This window comes from Protopterus annectens, chromosome 8.part0 (assembly GCF_019279795.1).
Source record: "Protopterus annectens isolate FY-2018-M chromosome 8.part0, PAN1.0, whole genome shotgun sequence".
NCBI lineage: Eukaryota > Metazoa > Chordata > Ceratodontiformes > Protopteridae > Protopterus > Protopterus annectens.
The window spans coordinates 873,846,705-873,873,206 of record NC_056741.1 but is presented as its reverse complement, the minus strand read 5'-3'; the positions used below and the strand labels follow the sequence as shown (position 1 = coordinate 873,873,206).

Below are 26,502 nucleotides of genomic sequence, written 5' to 3'. Positions count from 1 at the left end.
AGATTTCCTCAGATCTCATTTGCTGTTCTTGTTGCAAGACGTGTCAGCCAGATTCTCTCTTCAGCCAAGTGAAATTTTCATAGTTTTTTGTAGTTTCTTTCAAAAATTTACCTATATATATTTATATGGGTCTACTTCACATGGTCGACAGTTCATTTGATCGACAATTCATTTGATCGACAAGCAGTTTTATGTGGGGTGCTTCACCCCCACACCCCCCCTAACTAAATATATCAACTCCAGGGTCGCACAACATTGGGGAGGGGGGCAAATCTGCCTGTCGACCATATGAATTGTCGACCAAATAAAAGGGGACCCATTTATATATATGTGTATATATATATATATATATATATATATATATATATATATATATGTATGTATATATATATATGTATGTATGTATATATATATATATATATATATATGTATGTATAGATTTAAATATTGTTCTACCCACTTTACCTTGCTTGATGTTCTTCGTGCTTCACTGTTGCAGTCATGACATTTGGGTTATCTGTTTGCAGGTAGCCCTCAGCAAGCCTGATTATCTAAGTCTTGGGTCCTGCGTCAGTTGCTGTCTCTTCTTCCATGACGTCAAGTAATCAGGGGTATAAAGCATGCAGCCAGCACCATTACATCAGTTTGTCCTGCCCCAGATGTCAGGTGCCCCCATAACACCATAAACGAAAAGAAATCACAACTGGTACCCTCTCAGAAAATTACATTCCTGGGTGCAAGCTTGAATACAGCTGCCCAGATGGCAAATTCATTTGGCGATTTACTTCATACAAGTGGCCACAAAAACCCTGCTATGTGCAAGACAAATTCTGCAAGCCTTAGGGTTCTTGGCCTCCTGCATTCTTCTAATTCCATTTGCAAGACTGCATATGAGGAAACTTCAGTGGTACTTAAAAAGTTTATGGAGTCAACATTGTCACAGCCTGGAAACAATGATTCCTGTTATACCTTGCCTGCAACTAGAGTTCCTATGGTGGGCAGAGGCCTGCCACCAAAACAAGGGACTGCTATTCAGTCCACCTCCTGCTGCCCAAACCTTGACTACAGACGCATCAGACTATGCTTTGGGGACTCATCTGGCAGGGAAGTGCATTCAGGGTAAATGGAGCCCAACTCAAATGCACCTACATATCAATCAGAAAGAGATGGTAGCTCTACAGAATGCACTGACAGCCTTCCAGGACTACCTTCATCCAGGACAACTACTGATAAAGGCAGACAACACCACAGTTATGTGGTACATAAACAAGCAGGGGGATACACATTCCTACCCCCTTTGCAGACTAGCCATGGCATTGTGGAACACGGCCTTGCCTATCAGATACAACTACAAGCTCAAGTCCTGCCAGGAAAACTAAACACTCAGACGAACTAAGCAGAAATCTGATGGACCCACACGAATGGAAACTGGAACCACAAGTGTTCAACATGTTGACACGCAAATGGGGGAGCCCAGACATAGATCTTTTTGCTTCACCCCAGAACTATCAGTTGGGCAAATTCTGCACAAGACTTCATCACAAAAAAGCTTGGAAAGTGGACGCTTTGTCATTCAGCTGGAAAAACCTATCAGTCTATGCTTTTCCCCCTCTGCCTCTGCTCTCCAAAGTTCTACTAAGAGTCAAACTGGGCAAACCAAAAATTATTATGATTGCTCCAGACTGGCCTTGCCAACACTGGTACCCACTCCTGCGCAGTGTGTCTCACCTTCCTCCTTGGCATCTCCTTCGGACACCTTACCTACTGTCTCAGCAGAACTACCAAATTCTGCACACACAGCTCCAAACTTTGAATATTGCAGTGTGGATAATCTACTAATTTCACCCTTGACATCCCTCAGCAAACCTGTGATGAATGTCATTTTGGAGGCTAGAAGGCCTAGTACTAGAAAATCTTAAGCTGACAAATGGAAAAGATTCTGTGTCTGGAACCAATCACAAGGAATAAGTACAGCAATGCCCAATATTCCTCTGATTCTGCAATACTTAACTGAAATGCTTCACAAGGGCCTATCTTTTTCTTCCATAAAAATCCATGCCTCTGCCATTTCAGCTCATTACAACACAGAACCTCCTCTCATCTCTCATCCTCTTCTAAAGCAGTATCTCAGAGGGGCCAAAAATGTGAGACCTCCCAGGAGAGCACCAACTCCTGCATGGAACCTCAATTTTGTTTTGGAAAAACTCACTCTCCCTCCTTTTGAGCCAGCTACTACTGCAGACCTAAATTTTCCCTCCTAGAAAACAGCTTTCCTTTTAGCAGTCACTTCAGCTAGAAGGATTTCAGAATTACAGGCTCTTATGGCAATGGAGCCTTGCATTATTTTTCATCCGGAAAGGGTGGCTTTCAGGACTAATCCATCTTTCATGCCTAAGGTGGTATCCAGTGTGGCTCTTAATCAGACCATTCATCTGCCAACTTTCTTTCCCAATCCACAGAACAAGGGTGAGCGGATTCTGCATTCATTGGATGTACACAGACAACTTAGATTCTACTTAAACAGGACAAAATCTCTAAGAAAATCTGAACGACTATTGGTGGCATTTGCTGCAGGGGTAGAGGGAAAGGCTATTTCAAAGCGGACTATTTCCAAATGGATAAGCCATTGTATTCATTTCTGCAAATTACACCATGGTAAACCTGTCCCCAATTACACCATGGTAAACCTGTCCCCAAGGGGATCAGATCTCATTCCGCCAGGGCTGCATCTACTTCTGCAGCCTTTCTCAGAGGGGTTCCTACCAGAGACATTCTAGAAGCTGCTACCTGGAGATCAGTTCATACATTCACCAAACATTACCATTTACCTCTCTTCTCTAAAACCAGAGCTGGCTTTGCCATTGCTGTCCTGCAGGGCCTTATAGCTGCTCCTAATGCTATATAAATCCATCCTCCCAACCATAGCTTTGGGATTCTACCCAAATGCAATGACTGCAACAACGAAACACAAAGAACATAGTACAGTTGTGTACACTTACCATAAATGTAGATGTTGGAGTATATTCACTGTTGCAGTCCTGGTTACCCTCCCTCCAGCCCCCTGTTTTTCTCTTTCTATACCTCTCCTTTCTTTTACTATGCTTAAAAGCCTTTTTGGTGTATTTGCTTTTGATTGGAAGTATGGTTTTTGTGTTCTAAATTTTATATATATATATATATATATATATATATATATTTTGCTCCCCATTTGGGGGGCACCTGACATCTGGGGAAAGAAAAACTGATGTAATGGCGTCGGCTGCATTTTTTATACCCCTGAAGACCTGACATCATGGAATCATCGAAGAAGGGACAGCAACCGAAGCAGGACCCAAGACTTTGTTAATCAGGCCGACTGAGGGCAACCTGCCAGCAGATTACCCAAATGTAATGACTGCAACAGTGAATACGCTCGAACATCTACATTTATGGTATGTGTACACAACTGTACTTTCTTCTGTCTCACCCGTAGGGACTGGTGCATCCCAGTCTTCAGAACCTCAAGCTTACAGCTTGATTCCTCCAGTTCCATTAATCACCAGGGAGAAAAATGTATCATCTCTAGTCTAAAAACTTTTTTTGGCTTCTCATAAACCTTCCACCAGGAAACTTTACCACAGCAAGTGGAAAAGATTTTCTATTTGGGCACACAATAATGGTCTTAATCCATTCTCCGCACCAGTTGAAAAGGTATCAGAATTTTTAGCTATGCTGCTATTTCTAGTTTCCACAGTGGCTTTTGAGGACCATCCTCTAATTTCCCATAGATTGTGTAAAGTGTTTATGAAAGGAACCTTGTATTTGAAACCACCTTATAAGAATCCCCTAGCTGCTTGGCATCTCACTATGGTTCTGCAGTATTTGGTCCTTTCCCCTTTGAGCCGGTGGCTACCTATCACTTAGTTTCTTTCATGGAAGACTATTTTTCTGGTGGCCATTACCTCCAACAGAAGAATTTCCGAAATACAAGCACTATCTTCAAAAACTCCATATTTAATTTTTCATAAGGATAGGTTTCACTAAGAACCAGTCCTTCATTTCTCCCAAAGGTGGTCTCAGAAACTAATATTACTCGATCCACTGACTTACCTGTTTTCTTCCCAAATTTTTCCAACAAAGATGAATATTACTTAAATTTGCTAGATGTCCACAATTACGTTTCTACCTCAGCAGAACTAAAGAATTTAGAAAATCAGACCAATTATTTGTCTCTCTAAAAATTTACCCTGGCAAGGTGGTTAAGAGACTGTATCACTTTCATCTATGATAAAAGAATCTCCAGTTATCAGCACCAGTGAGAGCGCATTGTATTATGGCAATAGCCACGGCTGCCGTTTTCCATTCCAAGTCTTTCATGGATGCATATGCAGAGCAGCAACCTGGACTACTCCACATACCTTTATCACTCATTACAAATTGGATCTAATCTCCAGAGGAAGAGCATCCTTTGGCTCTATGGTTCTCAGGAATATCCTTCCATAAGGCCTCCCAGGAGCTAAGTAGTCTGGGGTCTGTGTCCCAAAGGTCAAGGATAAATGAAGATTGACAACATCAGATTAAGAAGTTATGTTCTTACCATAACATTCTATCTGTGTTGTTGATCTTCATTTATCCTTTGCACCCCACCCTCCTTCCCCATCCTGCAGACTTTTTGGAGGACCGGACGCTTGTCTTGGTTATTTTATCAGGGATGACCTTGGATATAGCCTCTTCAAGTTTATATACCTATTGTCTTCCTGTGTAGCTGCAAACTCGATGTGAGGTAATCTGAAGAGGGGTATTCTCGGTAGAGACTTAGCTCAAGAGTTTTTGGTTTGCGTGAGCTGTTAAAACAGCCGAACCAGTTCCGAGAATCGGAACAGAGTCCCAAAGGTCAAGGATAAATGAAGATAAACAACACTAATGGAACATTATGGTAACAACATAACTTCTTAATTTCCCATCCATCCCAAACTACCCCCATAACCATTTTTAAATGCCTTGTGATTGACTTCTGTGGATTCTCTCTTTCAACCACCCCTTCTGGTAATTCATTCCACAGGTCCATAACGCCTTCTGTGAAAATGAACTTTAAGAATGACCACTTTGCTTCTTCCTGACATGAGTGTAAGCATCATAACCCATTCATCTCTTCTGGTCTCAAGTGAGAAGAGCTCAAGTCTTGCTAGAATGTCATCATATTCTTTTCTCCCCATCCCTTGGATTTTCTTGGTTGGTATCCTTTAAGCTCCTTGCACAGACTTGGCATATTTACCCTTGTATGCCCCCATGAACTGCATGCAGTACTGTGGTGTGTTATGATCAAGGCCCTGCAGAATGAAAGCATTCTCTGTTTGCTTCTGATGTCTTTTCTCCTGAGTGTACATTCCAGCATTATTTTCACTACTGCTGCCAACTTACTGTGCTTATGGTAATGAAGTCCTTGTGTGCTTAGTACACCCAGGTCCTTTTCCTGCTCCATTGCCATCAGTGCCCCTCCTCTCAAGTGATACTTCACACCAGGTTTGGTGCAAAGTAAGAGCATATTTTACATTTCTTTGTACTGAACCTTATGTGCCACCTTCTGTCCTCTAGTTCAGTCTTGCCAAATTTTTCAGTAGAGTCTTCCCCCATTCTCACCTGCCACACCTGTTTTGGGGTCATCATCAAAGAGTTTGATCGGGTTTTTCCCTTCAGATATGTCCAAAACAAACACACTGAAAAATACTTGACACAGGACATAACCTCTGTGGTACTCCACTAGTCAGTTCTCTAATTCCTGATATTGTCCCTCTCACCCTAAACCTCTCCATCTTACCTTTCAACCAGGCAGTTATCAATTTCCTCATATTAGTTTTTTGTGTGGGACGTTGTCAGAGGCTTTACTGAAGACCAGGTAGACTACATTTCCTGGTGCCCTCCTGTCAAGTTATTGTGTACCCAGTCATAAAGTTGGATCAGATTTGACTGGCAGCTCCTTTTGTCTGTGAAGCCCTGTTGGCTGTTGTTCTGGAGACCATTGCCATCTGGAAACTCTATCAGCTTTCCCCCGTTGAAGTTTGTCCATGGTGTTTCCTCTCACTGCTGTTAAGCAGGTATACCTATAGTTTATATTTCTCACCTTACATGTAACTTAGTATGAATTGCAGAAGGAGTCAACTCTGGGCACGTTGCTGGTGCTGTGAAGAGCAATTTTGGTTGACATCAAAGATTGAAACAGTACTAATTTCACAAACTTAATTGTACTTTGACTTGGGAGTGAGGTCCATTCCCATCATGGTATTAGAAACCCAAAAGACTTGCAGAAATTATACCGGGGTACCAGAGTTGCTGTCATTCAGTCTTTTGCCACTTATACAGTAGCCAGCGATCTGTTGAATTACTCCAGCAGAGGAAGTGATATCACACTGCCCAGATGTCTGATGTCTGAGGACTGTGGAGGGTGGCCTGTCTGGTCCTTGTATTTTTTTTTTTTTTTTTTTTTTTTTTTTATATAGAGAGCAGCTTGTTTCTTCTGAACCTCTTCCATCTCCACTCTAGTTGTCTGTCCACTGTTCTCTGTCTTTTGCCCTGCATCCTTCTCAGCTTCATACCCTCCCATCGCTTTGTGAACATTTAAGCAAAGTATTCCATTCAGTGCGTCTGTTCTTTCCAAGACTTCTGTGATCACTCCCCCCATCTTAACCTGTTGTAACAAATTCTGCTCCTTCTTTCCTTTTTTCTTGTGTACCTAAAAGGTCTTGCTTCCTTTCTTTAGCATTTCTGTCAACACCCTTTCAGTCTTATTCTGTGTTGCCCTAACAGTTTTTGTTGACTTTTTGCTGTTCCTTATACTGTGCCATCTCCACCTCCCCACCCATTTCTTTGTGCTTCTTGTAAGCCCTGCCTTTTGCTGGTATTTCTAGGTTCAACTTCCTGTGTAGCCACATTCGGCTTCTTGTATTTTTGCAACTCCCTCATGTGATTCGTCTTAGCTCTGAGTATTCCATCCATGAGGCATTACTGTTGCGTGTTTCCTTCCTTGATTTATTCCCAGTCTTCTAAGTCACCCTTGACCACATATCCCAGCAGTACAATATTATGTTTCAAAGTTCCACACCATTGTTTTTTATTTTTACCATTAGCTCCTGGTGTAAACTGAATTTAGACATGGCCACTTTTGGCCGATGGTACCCTAACCAGGAAGCCCATGACACCCTCTTTATTTGTTAGAGTAATGTCTGGAATTCTCTCATTTCCTTTCCTTTCTGGTACAGCCTTGCACCATTTGGGTGAATCCATCTTGGCTCAAGACCTAAGTCAGCTTCCATTTCCTCTGTAGCCCAGAGCTTGGAATCTTTCCGTCTCCTCTTGGCAGATTTGTATTCCTCATGAATATCACCCACTTCACCCTAACCAACTGTCACATTTTCTCCTCCAGTCTATCATCTTCCAGTGTTACTGTGTCTTGTGGATGGTGTACTGTATCAGCTGTCCCCACTGTTGGGTTAGGTCAGTAACCTGGTTAACAGTATTAATTACTTAATTTGTTAAGCTGATTGCTGATGGCTTGGTATTGTGAGGTGGATAAAATCTTGTAACACTTTAAAAAATGTTTGGTCACTTGTAGTTTTAATTCCTTTACATGGAATTTTTCTGAATGCTGACTATGGAAATCAAAATACAGGAAGGAATGCATTCTGCTTGTTCTTGTACAGTGAGCTAGTGGAAGAGGTAGGATGCATAATGTTCACATCTTTTCGCAAGTTAGGGTCCTATGTTGCTTTTATAGTGGTTAGAGCTTCTCACATTTGTTGTTTACTTTCCCTTGAGACAGAAACTGCTACGGATTCGAGATGAAGAATTACAAGCCTTCAAGGAACAACTGGAGTTAGCTGCCCCTCCTCCTGACCCTTTATCAGAAGATGAAGAGCTTCCCACTGATTTGGACCTTTTCCAGGAGTACAGTGCTGGAGTCTTTGATGATCACAACTTGGTAAGAAAGCCCCAATCTAGTTTTTAACAGGTAGTCAGGCTGCAATCACCTCTGTATTACATCTATGGATTGGGGAAATTGTAGCTGTGTTACACCATATGGAAAGTACATTCTTTGGTCCCTTTATTTATCACTGTCCTGCAAAAAGGTAGCGTTCGTCAAGTTGAATTCTCCACTTGTGTCATTTCAGTTATGTTTTGTAAGATGTTGGTAAGGCAGAAGTACTGACAAGAATGTGTCATTTTCCTACAGGTATCTCACTGTATGTAGTGTAGTTAGTTTTTCAGAGGAAACAGATGGGCCAAATCAGTGTCAGTGGTGTGCAAGTTAAAGTGGTTTACTGTTCCTCAAGACTGATAGTGTGACTCTTGTGAAATCTGTGTTTGAGTCTGTGTGAGTTTGGTCTCCTTCAGCACTGCTGCATCTATTCTTGTCCAGTAATCTGCTGTAGTTGCATTTGTCATAGTTGCTGTTACAGAGGGAAACTGAATGTAACCAAAGTCTGCAGTGAATTTGAGGCATTGAGGTCTGGTGTAAATTTTAATGAGAATAGTAGTGTCCTTCTAACCAGGGCCGGTGTTAGCATTTTGGGGGCCCCCAGCAAATGTCATGTTGGGGGCCCCCTGGCCACTTCCAGTCTAAGTATCACCCTGTCACTGCCATCCCTTCCTTTTAGTTCATGCTGCAAGCTTTAGGAGTAGTACCCACAGACTGACCTGTAGCTACAATGATGTTATTACAACAGGCCTACATACTACACTATGTTGGCCCATCTCACAAAGAGACATTTACATGTAACAATGATACATTACAACAACCCTATGTACAGGGCTGAACTAATGTGCAGTGGAGCTCCAGGTACTGCTTACTGTGTCCCCACAAGAAAAAAATAAAACATTGTCCAGAGCTCCCCTCTGTTTCCCCCATGTTGGGCTTCCCACATTATGCGCATTACTTTTTTCTTCCATTTCTCACATTTTATCTTTTTTTCTTCAGCTTTTTCAAGAAGCTGTAACTTTATATATGCTCTAAAGTGCTTTTTAAGTTTTTTTTTCTTTTTACCCAATGATGGCTTGAACAGAAATTATGATTAAGGAAAGAAATTCAATGTTGTGGTTCAGCTTTAGTTTTCCTTGCATCTTTTCAATATATTTTCTTGATCAAGACAGCACAATAATAACCATTTAGGAAATAACTCAATTAAGCCAATGCCCCCAGAAGCCATAGGGGTTGTAGATGCTCTGGGTTGCATTTCAGAGCAATTCCCAACCTTTTAATCCAAAAGTGGTCTAAACAAAAATCTCGAGTAAGAAAAAGAATTTCAGTCGTATTTTTTTCTTTCAATGAAGACGTAAGTTGTACCCAAGGCTTAAAATTCAAAGCTGACAAAAATAGTAGCTCAAAATAAATTAGCAAGTCAATTGTTGTGAGGATACACAGATCCTCTATGGGAATACTGCCTGCCTCCCTAATCCCTCCAAAAAGACAGTCACTGCCTATGTAACCCTCTGGTGTTAGACTGGAATGAAAGCAGAGGTTCAAATGGCCACAGTCATGTATTTCACGTGACTGCTGAAATACATATACATAGCATGCCTACTTATTCCTCAATCCTAGCTCCCAAAGGCAACCAGTATGTGCCTGGTTGTGAGGAAAGTGAAAATAAATAATGATTGCAATAATGTATTCTACTTTGCTGCTACCAGGCAGTACACTGCCCCTACAGGAGCCAAAGTAACTTTACTTTTCTAACAGACCTCAGAGATATACAAAGAAAGGGATGGATGACTACACAATTCCCAGCCCCCACATAACCTATGGGAAATTTATGTACACAAACATCTGAGCAGGGATGGTTTAGAATATTTGTGGTTGAGGGCAGAGGCTATTATCAGTTTTATCCTAACAGGCTCATATCACAACTCCATTCAGGCTAAAGAGTACAATCAGAAAATGAAAGCATATTTTTCCTCGTTTTTCCTCAACCAAAAACAGCTTTTTTAGGGTCCCCACAGTCAAGGATGTTTAAGGGATCCCCCTGTATCCATTTATACAGTCTGGGGAGTGGAGGCCACCAGATTCCTAGACGATCTAAGTGTCTGAATGCTCTGTGACATATTTTAAGTCTTACTTTTGAAATATAATCACTTGTTAGCTACATCTTTTATTGATACCCAGAAGAATAATATGCGTGTCCCAGCATTATTGGATGTATGCATTGATAAAAATAAGTGATATTTTGCACACACACACACACACACACACACACACACACACACACACACACACACACACACACACACACACACACACACGCACACACACATCACAGCAATGATAGTTTTGTACTTATTTCAGCAAATATTTTGTACACTAGTACTGCTACACAAGATCAGTGAGTGGTGTTTAGCAGTCATCAAACAGCAGCAGGAATAAGTAATTTTTATTTACCTCACTGAGTAGTAAATCAGTACCTATCACTATCCCTGATTTCACAGATATTCCTGATTTTGCCTCAGAATTTTGCTCTGTCACAATAAATCCAGTCATCAGATTTTTATACTTATTGTCTAAAAATGCATGTTGATGCAAATTGTGTTAGTCTAGTAACTTTTAAGTGAATCAGAATAACATTTAAAATGTGTTCTTCATTTTAAGACTTTATTATGCTATAATTTTTATCACTGAACAGAATTCTTCAGCAAAGACATTGAGAGTTATAGTATCAGTTGTTCTGCCAGTATGTATAAAAACCTTGAAAAAGAAACCATCCCTGAAGATTAGAAGCATCAGCTCTTCCTAAACTCCAAGGTTTACACTGTGATCGTTCATCCTGGGTTGCTGATCTCTCTAGTACTTACTTTGCTTATGTTCATTACAGCTTTGTCCTAGCAGGGTCATATCACAGACCTGTTCAGGTTAAAGGGTGTAATTGAAAATTAATACATTTTTTCTCCTCATTTTTCCCCAACCAACAGCAGCTTTTGTGGGGCCCTCACACAGCCAATGATGATTAAGGGGCCCCCTGTAGCCACAGCTATTGGAGGTACCTAAGGCTGGTAATGTTAATTTTAGTGAAGAGGATGTCCACCAACAGGGCTTAACTAGGCCAGAGGCAGTCTTTTATTGGTAAAATATTTAATGAAATTGTAAAGCTTCTTACTTGACATAATATTGCTACTGTAACTAAAGATCTTTGAATTTTGAAGGAGATAATAAATAAGAGTTATTGTTACTTACCTGCTTTATTAAGTATTCAAGCTTGCTGTATTAGCTTTTGCTGGTTTAGCAGACATGTTACCAAATAACAAGATAACATAACTTGCAGTGGTTGGGGCCCCCCAGGACCAGGGGGCCCCCAGCGACTGCAGGGTTCGCTGGTGCCTAAAGCCGGCTATGCTTCTAACAAGAGCAGTCTTAGGTAGCTGATTGGAGTAATTTTAAAGGGATAATCCCAGAGTCTAAAATTCTGACGGAAAGAAACTTGTCCTGATAACTCCCAGTTGTCATCACCCACCTGCCACTTCTTCGTCAGCCCTGCTCCTGGTTTTAGTTTACTTTATGTAGCCCTGTTTTCATTCTCTCTGATGAGCACAATTAACGATATTCAGTTCCTCTCAACTTTCAGCCCTGATCACTGGGAAACAATTAGGTTATTACATTTTTATGTGTGTTTGTGGGGAGTGATTAGGCAAGAGACTCTGTGTTTAATTTTATGAGCTCGTCAAAAAGCTTACCTTGATTGTGCCGCTCTTTATTTTCTTTTTTATTCTGCAGTGTAACTGCAAGCAGTATAATCAAAAGAGTACAGTTTAGTGAATTCATACTAAATCTTAGAAGTGTGTTCACATTTTCCCCTTACTCAGTAGTAAAGCAGTGTCAGAATTAATATGTGTTAACTATCACAGGTTGCTGCACTGTACAGCCCCCATTGTGACAGTAGGTTTTGGACTTCATTGTTTAAAATGAATCTGTTGCTTGCATCGCACAGGTTTTTTTTTTTTTTTTTTTCACAGCAAGTCAGAAAACCATTGTATTCAGAGGTAAAAAAAATGAAAAAAAGAAGAGTGCTTCTACCAGTGTTCAAAACTTGCATCGTTCTGATGCTTTCTAGCTGCAAAGCAAGTGGCAGTCATGCATAACATCTTAGTACTTAGCTAACATTTAGAAATCCGCACAAAATAAAATATGAAATGAACAAAACACTCTGTTACTAACATTTTAGCTTTGCATTTCTCATGTTTCCGACGAGATAGTAGCTAGTGAGGTCATAAAATTCCTGAAAGGCTACTTTTCTCTGAGGATAAAAAGAACAGGTGAAACTAATGAATGAGTCAGTGAGAGGTGTTGTGAGTACAAGTGGAGTTTGAGATGAAATTTGACAAAGACCATCCAAACTTCCTGTAAGCAGCCTCCCCCAACCCCATATATCCCCTACACACACACACACACTCACACACACACACTCACACACACACACACACACACACACACACACACACCAGAAGCTGGGACATGCTCAGAAAGCCAGACTGAAAACGTAAACAAAGACCAGAATCAAAAATGTCTGGGACAGCCTTTAAGTAAAGTCCCTTGAAAATTAAAGTAAATGAAGATGTTCATCACAAAGACAGGTGGTACAAGAGTACTTGATATGAATGGGAGTTACCTCAAAAAATGTCATTTTCCTGGGCTGATTTTTTCAGCAGGTTTTGGCATCACTGGGGGGGGGGTTCAGAGTTGCATTTGTGTACCATCAATTGCTTTAGTGGGCATTAAAGTCCATTAAAGAATTTACTTCTGCAGTGTTTTTTTCATATCATGAGAGTGTTATGCCATAGATAGTCGTGAACATTGTGCAGAGTTCATCAGAGAAAAACTTAAGGAAAATTGGCAATTGGTGCTATTTTAGAACAAAAAAAAAAATAGTAGCTCTTTCCAGTCTTCCTGTCACCTTTTGTTAGACAAAACTGAACAAATAAGATGAATCATTTTAATAGAGTAAAATTCTGACAAAAAAAAATCTTTTTGCTTCAGCAGGGCGGTTTTATGAAAAAAACTGAGGCAGGATGCTTTGATTCTTATCACCGTCATGAAAATGGTAGCCAGTGATAAAATATTTAAGGTTGAAAAAAATAAATATCTCATGCTGTATTTGTGTTTTCAAGAGTTTTATACAAGACAAAAATCTGGAACTACTCAGATTTATTCTCTTGAATCTCACTATTTTTTGCTAATGTTCATCGTGTTTCACTGTTGCAGTCATTACAATTAGGTTATCCTGCTGGCAGGCTACCCGCAGTCGGCCTAAATTCCAAAGTCCTGGTCTGGCGTCGGTTGTGGTCGTCTCCTCCCTGACGTTAGTGCGCCAGGGGTATAAAAGATGCAGCAGACGCCATTTTCTTCAGTCTTTCTTGCCGCGCGGTGCCCGAAGCAAAAGCAGTTCGCAAGTGCCGGCCAACCAACTACTGAGATTTTCAAATTCGAAGGCTTCATTAAAGATAATTACCCCGTTGGGGAAACATTTTCTTGCTCCAGACCGATGTCAGAAAAAGTTAATAATTGTATTTCTTGTGGCAAGCAAATACCTCATAAGGATTTTCATTCTTACTGTATTCCTTTCCTAGGCCCTGACCACAACGTTGCTAGTTGTCGGTTTTGTGCTAGATTTAACCAACGCAGTATTAAGCGTTGGTTCGATTTTGCATTTCATTACTTTGGCAGAAGATTTAATTATATAATGCCGTCGGAACAGCCGACTACCGGAGTTTATAAAAAGCGCAAAGAAAAGGACAGGCATCCGAGATCCAAAACTGACGACGAGGCTTCGACTAGGCCAGTCACCGGTTTTCAGTGAGGCGCTTTCGCAGCCCCCTGACGCCCGCTACCTCAGAGCCACAGGCCACTTCCGACTCCCACGTGAAGCCGACTAGGCCTCTGGAAACTCAAAGTATTGGACCCTCGGAAACTATTCCCTCAGATGGGTCCGGAGCCACTGAGCAGGCATCGGCTTTTGAAGGTGTTTTCAGACCCACACAGTTATATGTGAAAACTACTTCAGCTTCAAAGGCAAAGACTAAAGCACCTCTAAAGACAAAGAAACAAGTGCAACATTCCCCTGGACAGGCCTCCATGCCTAAAAACAGATGCTTAAAATGGCCGAATACCTAATTACTTTGATCAGGGGTTCCTATCCCCCTCCTGATAAGAGGCCTAGGCAAGAGACAGAATATGCATCTTCAGATCAGGTTTCCATTTCCTCTGATTCCTCTTCTGAACAGGAAGACTCTCTTCCTCCCTATGAGGATTCTGATGCTGAAGAATCTATCCCTTCAGCCTCTCCTTCTGAGGATTATTCTTTTGGGGAGACCCTGCATACTATGAGGGAGCACTTCCACTGGGAGAGCCAAGATTACTCAGAGTCTAAGAAAAGGCTCAGATATTTCCTTTTATTACCTCAGCACAGGCCCCTTGCTATTCCTCCTGTTTTAGACATTGTAGATGTATTTTCAGAGTCCGGTCTGTCTCCTGACTCTTTACCACCTGCTCCTATTAAGCCAGATAGATACTACAGGGTTCCTGATTCACACAAATTTCTTTATAAAAACCCTGCTGCTGACCCAGAAACTATCCCTCAGGGTCCCAAGGGGGTCAAGGCTTCCACTGCAGAAAACCCTATCCTCTCTGATAGGGATTCAAGGGCCCTGGACAGATTGGGGAAAAAGATTTACACTTCTGCTACTTTGGCCGTAAGGGCCTTAAATTGTCAGTTTCATATGCTTAAGTATCAGCAATACCTTATGTCACTGCTTAAACAGAAAATGTCGACAAATTCTGAATGTGCAGAAAACAAAGAAATGCAGGATTTATTGCATGCAGCCGAACAAGTGGGGAAAGCATACTTTACAATGTGGTTTTGATTCTCTGGAGGCCTCTTGCAGGGCCGCTGTTGCGGGTTCTGTCATTAGGAGGCATGCTTGGTTAAAGGAATAGAAACTGCCTGATCATGTTAAAGCAAAATTATTAGATGCTGCATTACAGCATGATGCCTTGTTTGGTGTTAAAGCAGAGGAGGTGTTGAAGAAAATGGAGGACAAAGCTAAATCTATGCAAACAGTCAAGGATTTCTTACAGGTACAGCCTCCAGATTTAGCAGGAACTGGCCTACAAAAGATTGGTCCTTTCCAGTGTCAGACAGGCCACAAAGAGGCAGATACAGATGCCCCAGAGGCAGATCCCAGCGCCAAGGCTCATACAGGTCTAAACAATGGGGTGCTTCTACCTCCAAAAGCGGAGAAGATAAATCACAGCCATACAGAAAGCAGTCTCAGTGACTTTCCCCTGCCAGCACCAAGCACTTATCTTCTGGCAGCTCCTTTAGTGGGAAAACTAGCACTTTTTTCACAAAATTGGCACATGATCACCCAGGACAAATGGGTCTTGAATATAGTGTCACAAGGCTACAGGTTCCACTTTCACACCCTGCCAAGGGCAAACGGCATGCCAGACCTGCCACACAACCAATGGGCAGAGGCACAAAAACAAGTTTCATCCCTCATGGACATGAGGGCCATTCGAGTACCACAACAAGCGTAGGGACAAGGATTTTACTCAAGACTGTTCTTGGTGCCCAGAAAGAACAAAGCCTGGAGACCAATACTGGACCTGTCCATTCTAAACACATTTTTTGATATTCCAAAATTCAGAATGTTGACTCTGCAGCAGCTTCTGCCCATGCTGGGCAAGAAGGCTTGGCTTGTGACTTTAGACTTAAAAGAGGCATACCTGCATGTCCCAGTCAGACAATCATGCGGAAGATACCTCAGATTTATAACTGGCTCAATGCACTACCAATTCTCTGCACTGCCCTTTGGCTTATCTACTGCGCCCAGAGTCTTCACAAAATGTCTGGCACCAGTAATTGCATTTTGCAGACAAAGAGGAATACAAATTTATCCTTACTTGGACAACTGTCTTATTCAAGCAGAGAACAAGGACATTCTACTACAGCATCTGGCGTTTGTAAAAAGATTACTAACATGCCTAGGGTACACAGTAAACGAAAAGAAATCAAGAGTAGTACCCTCTCAAGAGATATTCCTGGGTGCAAGCTTAAATATAACTGCCCAGATGGCTTATCTCACGCCGGACAAACAGACAACTGACTACTTATTTCAAAATGTTGGCAACAAAGACCCAGTTATCTGCAAGAAAAATTCTGCAGGCTTTGGGCTTCATGGCATCCTGCATTCTGCTAATTCCATATGCAAAACTGCAAATGAGGAAGCTACAATGGTATCTAAAAAGCGTTTGGACTCAACATTGCCACAGACTGGAAACAGTAATTACCCTCATTCCCTGCCTACAACAGGAGTTTCGATGGTGGGCAAAGGCCTGTCACCACAACAAGGGATAGCCATTCACTTTATCCACAGTCAGGCAGACATTAACAACAGATGCATCAGATTATGCCTGGGGGACCCATATAGTAGGAGGATGTATTCAGGGCACATGGTCCGCAAGCCAAATGCTTCTACATATCTATCAAAAAGAGATGCTAGCTGTTCAGAATGCCCTGACAGCCTTCAAGGATCTACTTCAATCAGGACAACTATTGATAAAGATGGGCAATACTACAGTCATGTGGTACATAAACAAGCAGGGAGGCACACATTCCTACCCCCTCTGCAGACTAGCCATGACTTCGTGGGACACAGCATTGCCTTAGCAAGTACATCTGCAAGCACAATTCCTGCCAGGAAAGATAAATACTCTGGCAGACGAACTAAGCAGAAACCTAATGGATCCCCACAAGTGGAAATTGGATCCACAAGTCTTCAGCATGATAACAAGGAACTTGGGGATGCCCGGACATAGACCTATTTGCCTCCCCTCACAACCACCAAATACAGAGATTCTGCACAAGGGTTTATCACAAGCAAGCATGGAAAGTGGATGCTCTGTCTTTCATCTGGAAAAACTTAACAGTATATGCCTTTCCTCCACTGCCTCTCCTTGCCAAGGTGCTCCTAAAGGTCAGAAAAGAGAAGCCAAAAATGATATTGATTGCCCCAGACTGGCCCCGCTAGCACTGGTACCCAATCCTAAAGAACTTGTCTCAATGCCCAGCCTAGACATTACCTGAAATTCCACACTTATTGACCCAACAAAGCAGTCAGATCCTGCACAGCAAACTCAGGACCTTAAATCTGACAGCATAGCGGATAATGTAGCCATTCAAAACACACCTCTCTCTAAAGCGGTGAGGGATGTTATTTTGGAGGCCAGGAGGCCTAGCCCCAGAAAAGTCTATGCAGAAAAATGGAAGAGATTCTGTGCTTGGAACCAGGCACAAGGAATTGACACGATTGTACCAAATATTCCTCAGATTTTGCAATACTTAACTGAGATGCTGGACAAAGGCCTATCCTTTTCATCAATTACGATTCACACCTCTGCCATTTCAGCTCATTACAATACAGAACCACCTATTTTTTCTCATCCATTACTAAGGCAGTACCTCAGAGGGGCCAAAAACATAAGACCTCCAAGGAGAGCACTAATACCTGCATGGGACCTCAATTATGTCTTGGAAAAACTCACACTGCCTCCTTTTGAGCCAGCCTCTAGAGCTGATATAAAATTCTTATCCTGGAAAACAGCTCTGCTCCTAGCAATAACCTCTGCAAGACGAGTCTCAGAGTTACAGGCACTCATGGCTGTGGAACCTTTTATCATTTTCCATCCTGACAGGGTTTCTCTGAGGACAAACCCGACATTTATGCCTAAGGTAGTGTTCATTGTGGCCCTTAACCAAACAATTAATTTGCCTACCTTTTATCCAAACCCACAGAATAAGGGTGAGAGACCTCTGCATTCTTTGGACATTCACAGGCAGCTACACTTCTACTTGCACAGAACCAAGGCTTTCAGAAAGACTGAACAACTTCTAGTGGCATATGCTGCAGGATCACAAGCAAAGGCTATCTCAAAGCAGACTATTTCAAAGTGGATAGGCCACTGCATTCGTTTCTGCTATTCACAGCATGGCAAATCAGTGCCTAAGGGCATTAGGCCCCATTCAACCAGAGCAGCAGCCACTTCACCAGCCTTCCTCAGAGGAGTACCAACCAAAGACATCTTAGAGGCTACAACTTGGAGTTCAGTGCACACTTTTACAAAGCACCATCACTTACCTCTCTACTCTAAATCCAGGGCAGGCTTTGCCACTGCAGTTCTGCAGGGCCTCATAGCCTCTCCAAATCCTATTTAGCCCCAGCCTCCCAATCTTAGCTTTGGGATTCAACCCAATTGTAATGACTGCAACAGTGAAACGCGATGAACATAGTACAGTTGTGTACCTACTATAAATGTAGATGTTCGAGTGTATTCACTGTTGCAGTCCAGGATGTTCATAGTGTTACACTGCTGCAGTCATCACACTTGGGTTATCCTGTCGTCAGGCGGTCCCGCAGTCGGCCCGAGTTCCAAAGTCTTGGTCCAGCGTCGGTTGCTGTCGCTTCTTCCCTGACGTCAGTGCGCCAGGGGTATACAAGATGCAGCTTACGCCATTTTCTTCAGTCTTTCTTGCCGCGTGGTGCACGAAGCAGAAGCAGTTCGCAAGTGCCGGTCGGCCGGCTCCTGAGATTTTCGAAGTCGAATTTCAGATCCGAAGTCTTCAATAAAGCTAAGTACCCCATTGGGGAAACTTTTTTCTTGCCTCAGATCGATGTCAGAAAAAGTTAATAATTGTATTTCTTGTGGGAAGCAAATACCTCATAAGGACTTCCACTCTTACTGTACTCCATACCTAGGCCCTGATCACGACGTCACTAGTTGTTGGTTTTGTGCTAGATTTAACAAACGCACTATAAAAAGGCGTTTTGATTTTCCTTTACACTACTTTGGGCGAAGGTTCAATTATACTATGCCGTCGGATCAGCCGACGACCTCAATACCGAAAAAACGCAAAGACAAGGATAAAGACAGGCATCCGAGGTCCAAAACCAACGACGAAACCTCTTCTAGGCCAGTCGCCGGTTCTCAGTGAGGCACTTTCGCAGCCCCTGATACCCGCTACCTCAGAGCCACAGGCCGCTTCCGACTCCCACGTGGAGATAGCTAGGCCTCTGGAAACTCAAGGTATTGGGCCTATGGAAACTAATCCCTCAGATGGGTCCGGAGCCGCTGAGCAGGCATCGGCTTCTGAGGGTGTTTTCAGACCTTCACAGCTTACCATTAAAACAACAGCCAAGACAAAGGTACCATTAAAGACAAAGAAACAAGTACAGCATTCTTCTGGACAGTCCTCCATGCCTAAGAAACAGATGCTTAAAATGGCCAAAGACCTCATTACTCTAATCAGGGGTTCCATTCCCCCTCCTGAGAAAAGGCCTAGGCAGGATACAGACTATGACTCCTCTGATCAGGTTTCCATTTCCTCTGATTCCTCTTCTGACCAGGGATACTCTACCCCCCTATGAGGACTCTGATGCTGAAGAATCCATCCCTTCAGCCTCTCCTCCTGAGCATTATTCTTTTGGGGAAACTTTACATACCATGAGGGAGCATTTCCATTGGGAAAGTCAGGATTACTCAGAATCCAAGAAAAGGCTTAGGGATTTCCTCTTATTGCCTCAGCACAGGCCCCTGGCTATTCCGCCTGTGCTAGATATTGTGGATGATGTGTTCTCTGAATCCAGCCTATCTCCTGACTGTTTGCCCCCTGCTCCAGCTAAGCCAGATAGGTATTATAGAGTCCCTGACTCTCACAAGTTTCTTTACAAAAACCCTTCTGCTGATCCAGAAACTATTTCCCAGGGTCCAAAAGGGGTTAAGGCTTCCAATGCAAAAAATCCAGAACCCTCTGACAGAGATTCCATAGCTTTGGATAGATGGGGGAAGAAAGTATACACGTCTGCAACTTTAGCAGTAAGAGCTTTAAATTGCCAGTTTCACATGCTTAAGTACCAACAATATTTAATGGCTCAGTTAAAACAGAAAATGCTTGCAAGCTCAGAAACTCCTGATTATAAAGAAATGCAGGATTTACTGCATGCAGTTGAACAGCTGGGAAAACATACTCTGCAATGTGGATTTGATTCTTTAGAGGCCTCTTGTAGAGCCGCAGTTACAGGTTCTGTTAATTGAAGACATGCTTGGTTAAAAGAACAGAGTTTACCTGATCATGTTAAGGCAAAATTATTGGATGCTCCTTTACAGCATGATACTTTGTTTGGTGTTAAGGCAGAAGAGGTGTTAAAGAAAATGGAGGATAAAGCTAAATCTATGCAAACAGTCAAGGATTTCTTACAGGTACAGCCACCTCGCTTTAGCAGAAATTGGCCAACTAAGAATTGGTCCTTTGTCAGACAGGCCACACAGAGGCAGATACAGACGCCCAAGAGGCAGATCTCAAACCCAAGGCTCAAACAGACAACGACAGTGGGGCACCTCAACCCCAAAAGGTGGTGAGGACAAGTCTCAACCTTACAGGAAACAGTCACAATGACTTTCCTCTTCGTATGCCAAGCATGTCCCTTTTGGAAGCCCTCTTAGGGGGAAAACTAGCACTTTTTTCTCAAAACTGGCAATCACCCAAGACAAATGGGTTCTGGATATTGTGTCTCAAGGCTACAGATTTCTCTTTCATACTTTACCAAGGCTAAAAGGAATGCCAGACCTGCCACAAAATCAATGGGCAGAGGCACAAAAACAAATTTCAGCCCTCATGGACATGAGAGCTATTCAAAAAGTACCACAACAGGAGCAAGGACAAGGATTTTACTCAAGGCTCTTCCTGGTCCCTAGAAAGGACAAGGCCTGGAGGCCCGTACTAGACCTTTCAATTCTGAATACTTACCTGGATATTCCGAAATTCAAAATGTTGACATTACAGCAGCTTCTACCCATGCTGGGCAAGAAGGCTTGGCTTGTTACTCTTGACTTCAAAGAGGCATACCTGCATGTCCCTGTCAGACACTTGCTAGTTTAAGTTTTGCCTAAAAGTTAAACTACAGGCTAATACACTCAAGTGTACTAGCTTTTGATAGCATTTAATCGAAAATCATAGCATTTATTGTGTTTTCTGCTTTTCTGTAAAAAAAAACTTGAAAAAAACAAAAAAAAAAATATCCTTGCTTTCCATACTTTCCTAACTAGTGTTCCAGAGACCAGATTTTGCTGATCCCTGGGCTTTGTCTTGGTTCCTGTTTTCTCCATTTTCCTTGTTTGGTCAAGGGGTAGTTTCTTTACTCACTAGTGGGAGTAGGGAGTACTGAGCTGCCTGTTTGTCCTCAGAGGAGTGGTTTAGGCAGTAACTTGTAGTTTATTGGCCATTTTGGGTCATTTCCTGTCTTTTCCAGCCCCCTGCTATAAAGCACGTTTTGGCGGGCTTTTCCAGCTATTGAGAACTCGGCACAGCTCCTCGTGGTGGCCAGCAGTGTTCCTCTAGCAGCAGAGACCAGAAAAGACTACCTTTCCAGATTTTAAGTATTTTTCTTGGCTTTTTCGACTTTTGTGCCTTTCGACTACTGTTTCTGCTTATTTTATCAAAGTTTGCACTGTTTTTACTGTGTTTAAAAGCTAAAACTGTTTACTGCACTTGCTAGTTTAAGTTTTGCCTAAAAGTTAAACTACAGGCTAATACACTCAAGTGTACTAGCTTTTGATAGCATTTAATCGAAAATCATAGCATTTATTGTGTTTTCTGCTTTTCTGTAAAAAACTTGAAAAACAAAAAAATATCCTTGCTTTCCATACTTTCCTAACTAGTGTTCCAGAGACCAGATTTTGCTGATCCCTGGGCTTTGTCTTGGTTCCTGTTTTCTCCATTTTCCTTGTTTGGTCAAGGGGTAGTTTCTTTACTCACTAGTGGGAGTAGGGAGTACTGAGCTGCCTGTTTGTCCTCAGAGGAGTGGTTTAAGGCAGTAACTTGTAGTTTATTGGCCATTTTGGGTCATTTCCTGTCTTTTCCAGCCCCCTGCTATAAAGCACGCTTTAGCGCGGAGTTGCCACTGTTGCACACTAGGGCAGCTCCGGTTAAGCAGGTTTAAACTATTCGGGCTACCTAAAGTCCACTCTTCAAATTTTCCCTTGAAACTACCTTCCTCGACCTATACTACTGATCTAATCAGCGTATCCTATAACTAAAAAGATCATCTCTACTTGACTCTAAGTAGGCTATTCTCTATCTGTTAAACCCAGCACTTGTTCCTACAGTACTTATTACCTTGATACGGCACTCTTATAGATAGCACCCCAAAAGGCAACCCCCATTTCTCGGTCACCCACATCCCGAATCTTTTTAAAGTTTTTGTCTATCCTTCTAGCATGTCGAGGGATCAGTTGCTAGTGTCCTCTCCTGCTCAGCTGGTGAACCTGGGAATATTGAGGCAATGTTACAATTGCCTCATGTACACAGACAACCCTCTCCTCCTCCCACAAAACACAAATACATGCGAGATGCAACTATACGGCCAAACTGGAGGCTGAGCTCTCTCAACATAGGACTGGCAAGACCAGTCAGGAGGAGAAGGTTACCACACACACTATAGACCCAGTCTCACATAGTACCATTACAACCTCAAATCATACACATAAACACACAAAGACATACTGGAGGCTCTGATCAAAAATCTACCAAAACAGCAGAGGCCACCAAAGCTGACACCCAAACAACCACCACCTCAGAACACAACACCTGCAACACATAGACCTCACAGTCAGAGTGTCAAACAGTCACAGCCCTTAAGGCCAAACACAATGCCAGACACACTAGTCATTGGTGACTCCATAGTCAGACACACTGGCGTCCCGCTCACCAGACTGAGTAAGGAGAAGGTCACAGTAAGCTGTCTGTCGGGCGCTAGAATCCGCCACATAACGCAAGCACTCAGGTCTCTCAACAGCAGGTACAAATACGACTCAGTCATTGTCCACGCTGGTGTAAACGACCTGAGACGTACCTCCTTGGACTACATGAAAAGAGACATTGAGGAGCTCTCTGATTATGTAGCCCAGGCAGGTATGACCCTGACCTTGAGCAGTATCCTACCTTCACCAAGAATGATGCCACAATACAGAGATAAGATGATCAGCTTTAACAATTGGCTTAAACACTGGTGTCATTCAAAGGGGATCCAGTATCTGTCTGCCTGGGATGACATGCTGGACAAGCCACGCTGCTTCGCAAGGGACGGCTTGCACCTGTCACCCTGGGATTCCGGATATTGGCAAAGGCTCTTGCCACCCCATAGTGCCTTTTTAGGCAAGGCTCAAATTCTAAACCTACCACCCTAGAACACAAAAAGGAAAAAACTAAGGGTAATGCTGCTCAATGCCAGAAGTCTAAATCTCAAAATGCACGCACTCGAGGCCCTTCTCAGTATGGAGAACATCGATGTCTGTGCTGTGACAGAAACCTGGTTCAAGGCTCCTGAGAGCACCCCAGCGCTATCAGGTTTTACCTCATATCATGCTCCGCCCCAAAATCAGGAAAATACCAAGAAAGGAGGGGGGGTATCCATATTCATCAAGGACACCCACACCTCAAGACTGGTGGCAACGCATGATGCATCGGAGACCATCCAGGTGCAATTAACCGTAGGCAAGACTGCTCTGCAAATTGTAGCATGTTACAGGCCACCCTCACAAACTCAGGAACCTCACATGGCCTTCCAGAAAACACTAGAGGGGATAAATGTATCACCAAACACCATCATACTAGGTGACTTCAATTACCCAAATATAGACTGGGAACACTACTCAAGCCCAAACACCCTAGCCCAAAAGTTCCTGGAATTCATAAACTCAAATGCCATGGAACAACTAGTCACCATCCCCACAAGAGGAGATAACATACTTGATCTCATCATCACGAACATGGGAGCACAATGTTCAACACCGGAAGTATACCCCTCACTGGTGAGATCAGATCACAAACTAATCTCGCTGGAGGTCCTCATCCCACCCCCACCTGAAATAAAAAAGACCACAGTAAAGAACTTCTCAAAAGCCGACTTCACACTTCTAAAGACTAGTGTGGTCTCCTTTAAGGCCCCTGAGCCGGCGGAAAACAGTACTCAAGCCGCTGAATCACTTACAAATGCCTTCTACCAGCACCTGCAGGACTGCATGGATAAGGCAATCCCAAGCAAAACAAAGACTCTTTGTACCAAAGGCAAGCATCCAGTCTGGTGGACCCCAGCCATAAACAAACTCTACAACAAAAGGAGGAAGCTACTACAAGATAGAGCAAAATCCTTAAAAGGTAAGACACCCTTGATCACTATAAGTAAAAACTAAGAGCTCTCATAAAATCATCCAAAGCAAATTTGAGAGAAAAATAGCTAAAGACTCAAAAGACAATCATAAGGCCTTCTTTAGCTATGTTAGAAACCTAGGAGGAAACTCCCAGATATGCTCAGAACTAGTTCAAAATGATGTGAAGATTACTGATCCTACAGACATTGCCAACATACTGGCTGACAGGTTCAGTGCAAACTTCTCCCCTCCCCAAAAGGAGAGATATCTATACCAAACTGATTGCAGCCCCCCAAACATCTCCAGCGCCCAAGTGAGAACTGCTGTCTCCAAAGCAAAAAACACAGCATCCATGGGACCTGATGGTGTCCCCGGCTGTGTGCTCCACGAACTCAATGAGGAATTAAACCCACAGCTAGGACAGCTGTTTAATCAAAGTCTTACCTCTGGATACGTACCCAGGAGTGGCGCACTGCAACTGTGGTCCCACTTCACAAAGGCGGTGCCTCCACCGACCCTGGAAATTACCGGCCCATTAGCTTGACAAGCTTTATCTGCAAAGCCATGGAGAGGATCATAATGGACCTCATAAATAAAGACATAGGGAATTTGCAGACTTTGGATCCAACCCAGTTTGGCTTTGTCAAAGGCAGATCATGCCTTTTAAACTTGGTTGACTTTTTGAAACAGTCACCAAAGCCATTGATGAGGGAAAGGCAGTCCATACAGCCTACCTCGATCTGGCTAAGGCCTTGATACAATACCCCACTCGGGTATCATTGAAAAACTCATCAGCTTAAATGTTAACCCATACATCACAAGATGGGTTGCAAACTGGCTGAGTGACAGAACCCACAGGGTCAGAGTTGCTGGCGCCATGTCAGACTCAAAGCCTGTCACAAGTGGTGTCCCACAGGGCTCAGTCCTGGGCCCACTCTTGTTTGGCATCTACTTTTCAGTACAAGCAAACACAGGAGGGTTATGGCCGACAAAGTTTGCAGATGACTGCAAACTGGGCCATAGTAGAAAACACATCTGACACAGATATCCTTCAGAAGGGTCTCACAGAAACGGATAACTGGTGCCAGAGCCACGGCCTAAAGTTAAATGCCAAAAAATGCATAGTCATACCCTTCGGGAAAAACAAGGTTACCCCTAGCTACCAAATTGGTGGCAATCCACTGAGCACAGAAGAAGTTATCAGGGACCTGGGGACCCAGGTTGATAGTAGTCTGTCATTCGACACCCATGTAGCCAAAGTAGTTAGGAAGACCTTCTACATTGCCCACCTTATCATGAAGGGATTCTCATCTAGATCAAGGGAGGTTATAGTCTCCCTTTACTCATCACTCATCAGACCAGTGATTGAGTACAATGCCCCATTCGGAATGTATCTGACCCGACACTTGCAGCAGCTGGAGAGGCCACAAAAGTTCCTCACCAAAAGGATAAAGGGTCTCAAAAATCTATCCTATGCTGCCCGACTGAAAGAACTCCAGCTCTATTCAGTAAACACCTTGCTCAGAGGTGACCTTTGCCTAACATACAAGGCCATGTCAAACCCAGATTTGATGAATATGCTTCACCTCAAAAAATCTAGATCCATCAGAGCCACAAGGGGGAGACTTAAACCTCGACACGGCTATTAATAGGACGTGCTGGAGGGATAGATTCATCACCCAAAGACTCCCTATGCTGTGGAACAAAATCCCGGTACATGTGAGGCAGAGCACCTCGCTGGCCTTGTTCAAGAGAAATCTTGACCAATGGATGGGAGATCGCAAATATACCCCAGGGATTACCTCAGTGTCACTGCTCGACAGAGGCACAGCAAAATAATGGGTATAGTTCCCCATACTAAAGGGGTGGCGTAAGCCACAAAACGATGGGCTAGGCTTGTAAATGCCCTCGGGCAGATAGCCTAGTATGAACCTATGAACCTATGAACCTAAGATACCTCAGATTCAAAGCTGGTGCAATGCACTACCAATTCTCTGCACTGCCCTTTGGCTTATCTACTGCGCCCAGGGTCTTCACAAAGTGCCTGGCACCAGTAATTGCATTTTGCAGACGAAAAGGAATTCAAATATACCCATACCTGGACGACTGCCTCATTCAAGCAGAGACAAAGGACATTCTTCTACAGCATCTGGCGTTCGTAAAAAGGTTGCTAATTTCTCTAGGGTACACAGTAAACGAAAAGAAGTCAAAACTAGTGCCCTCGCAACAGATTACATTCCTGTGTGCCAGCTTAAATACAACGGCCCAGATGGCTTACCTCACGC

At 43.0% G+C, this 26,502-nt stretch overlaps 1 protein-coding gene across 5 annotated transcripts in view; it reads left to right on the top strand.

Moving 5' to 3' along the window:
- The window catches only part of CXXC1 (CXXC finger protein 1), a 1,961,705-nt gene that overhangs the window by 684,468 nt on the left and 1,250,735 nt on the right, over positions 1-26,502 (top strand). For all 5 annotated transcript variants that reach the window (XM_044080389.1, XM_044080388.1, XM_044080386.1 and 2 more), the window contains one exon: positions 7,796-7,954. In XM_044080389.1, coding sequence (XP_043936324.1) covers positions 7,796-7,954 — 159 coding nt within the window. The remainder of the gene's footprint in view (positions 1-7,795; positions 7,955-26,502) is intronic.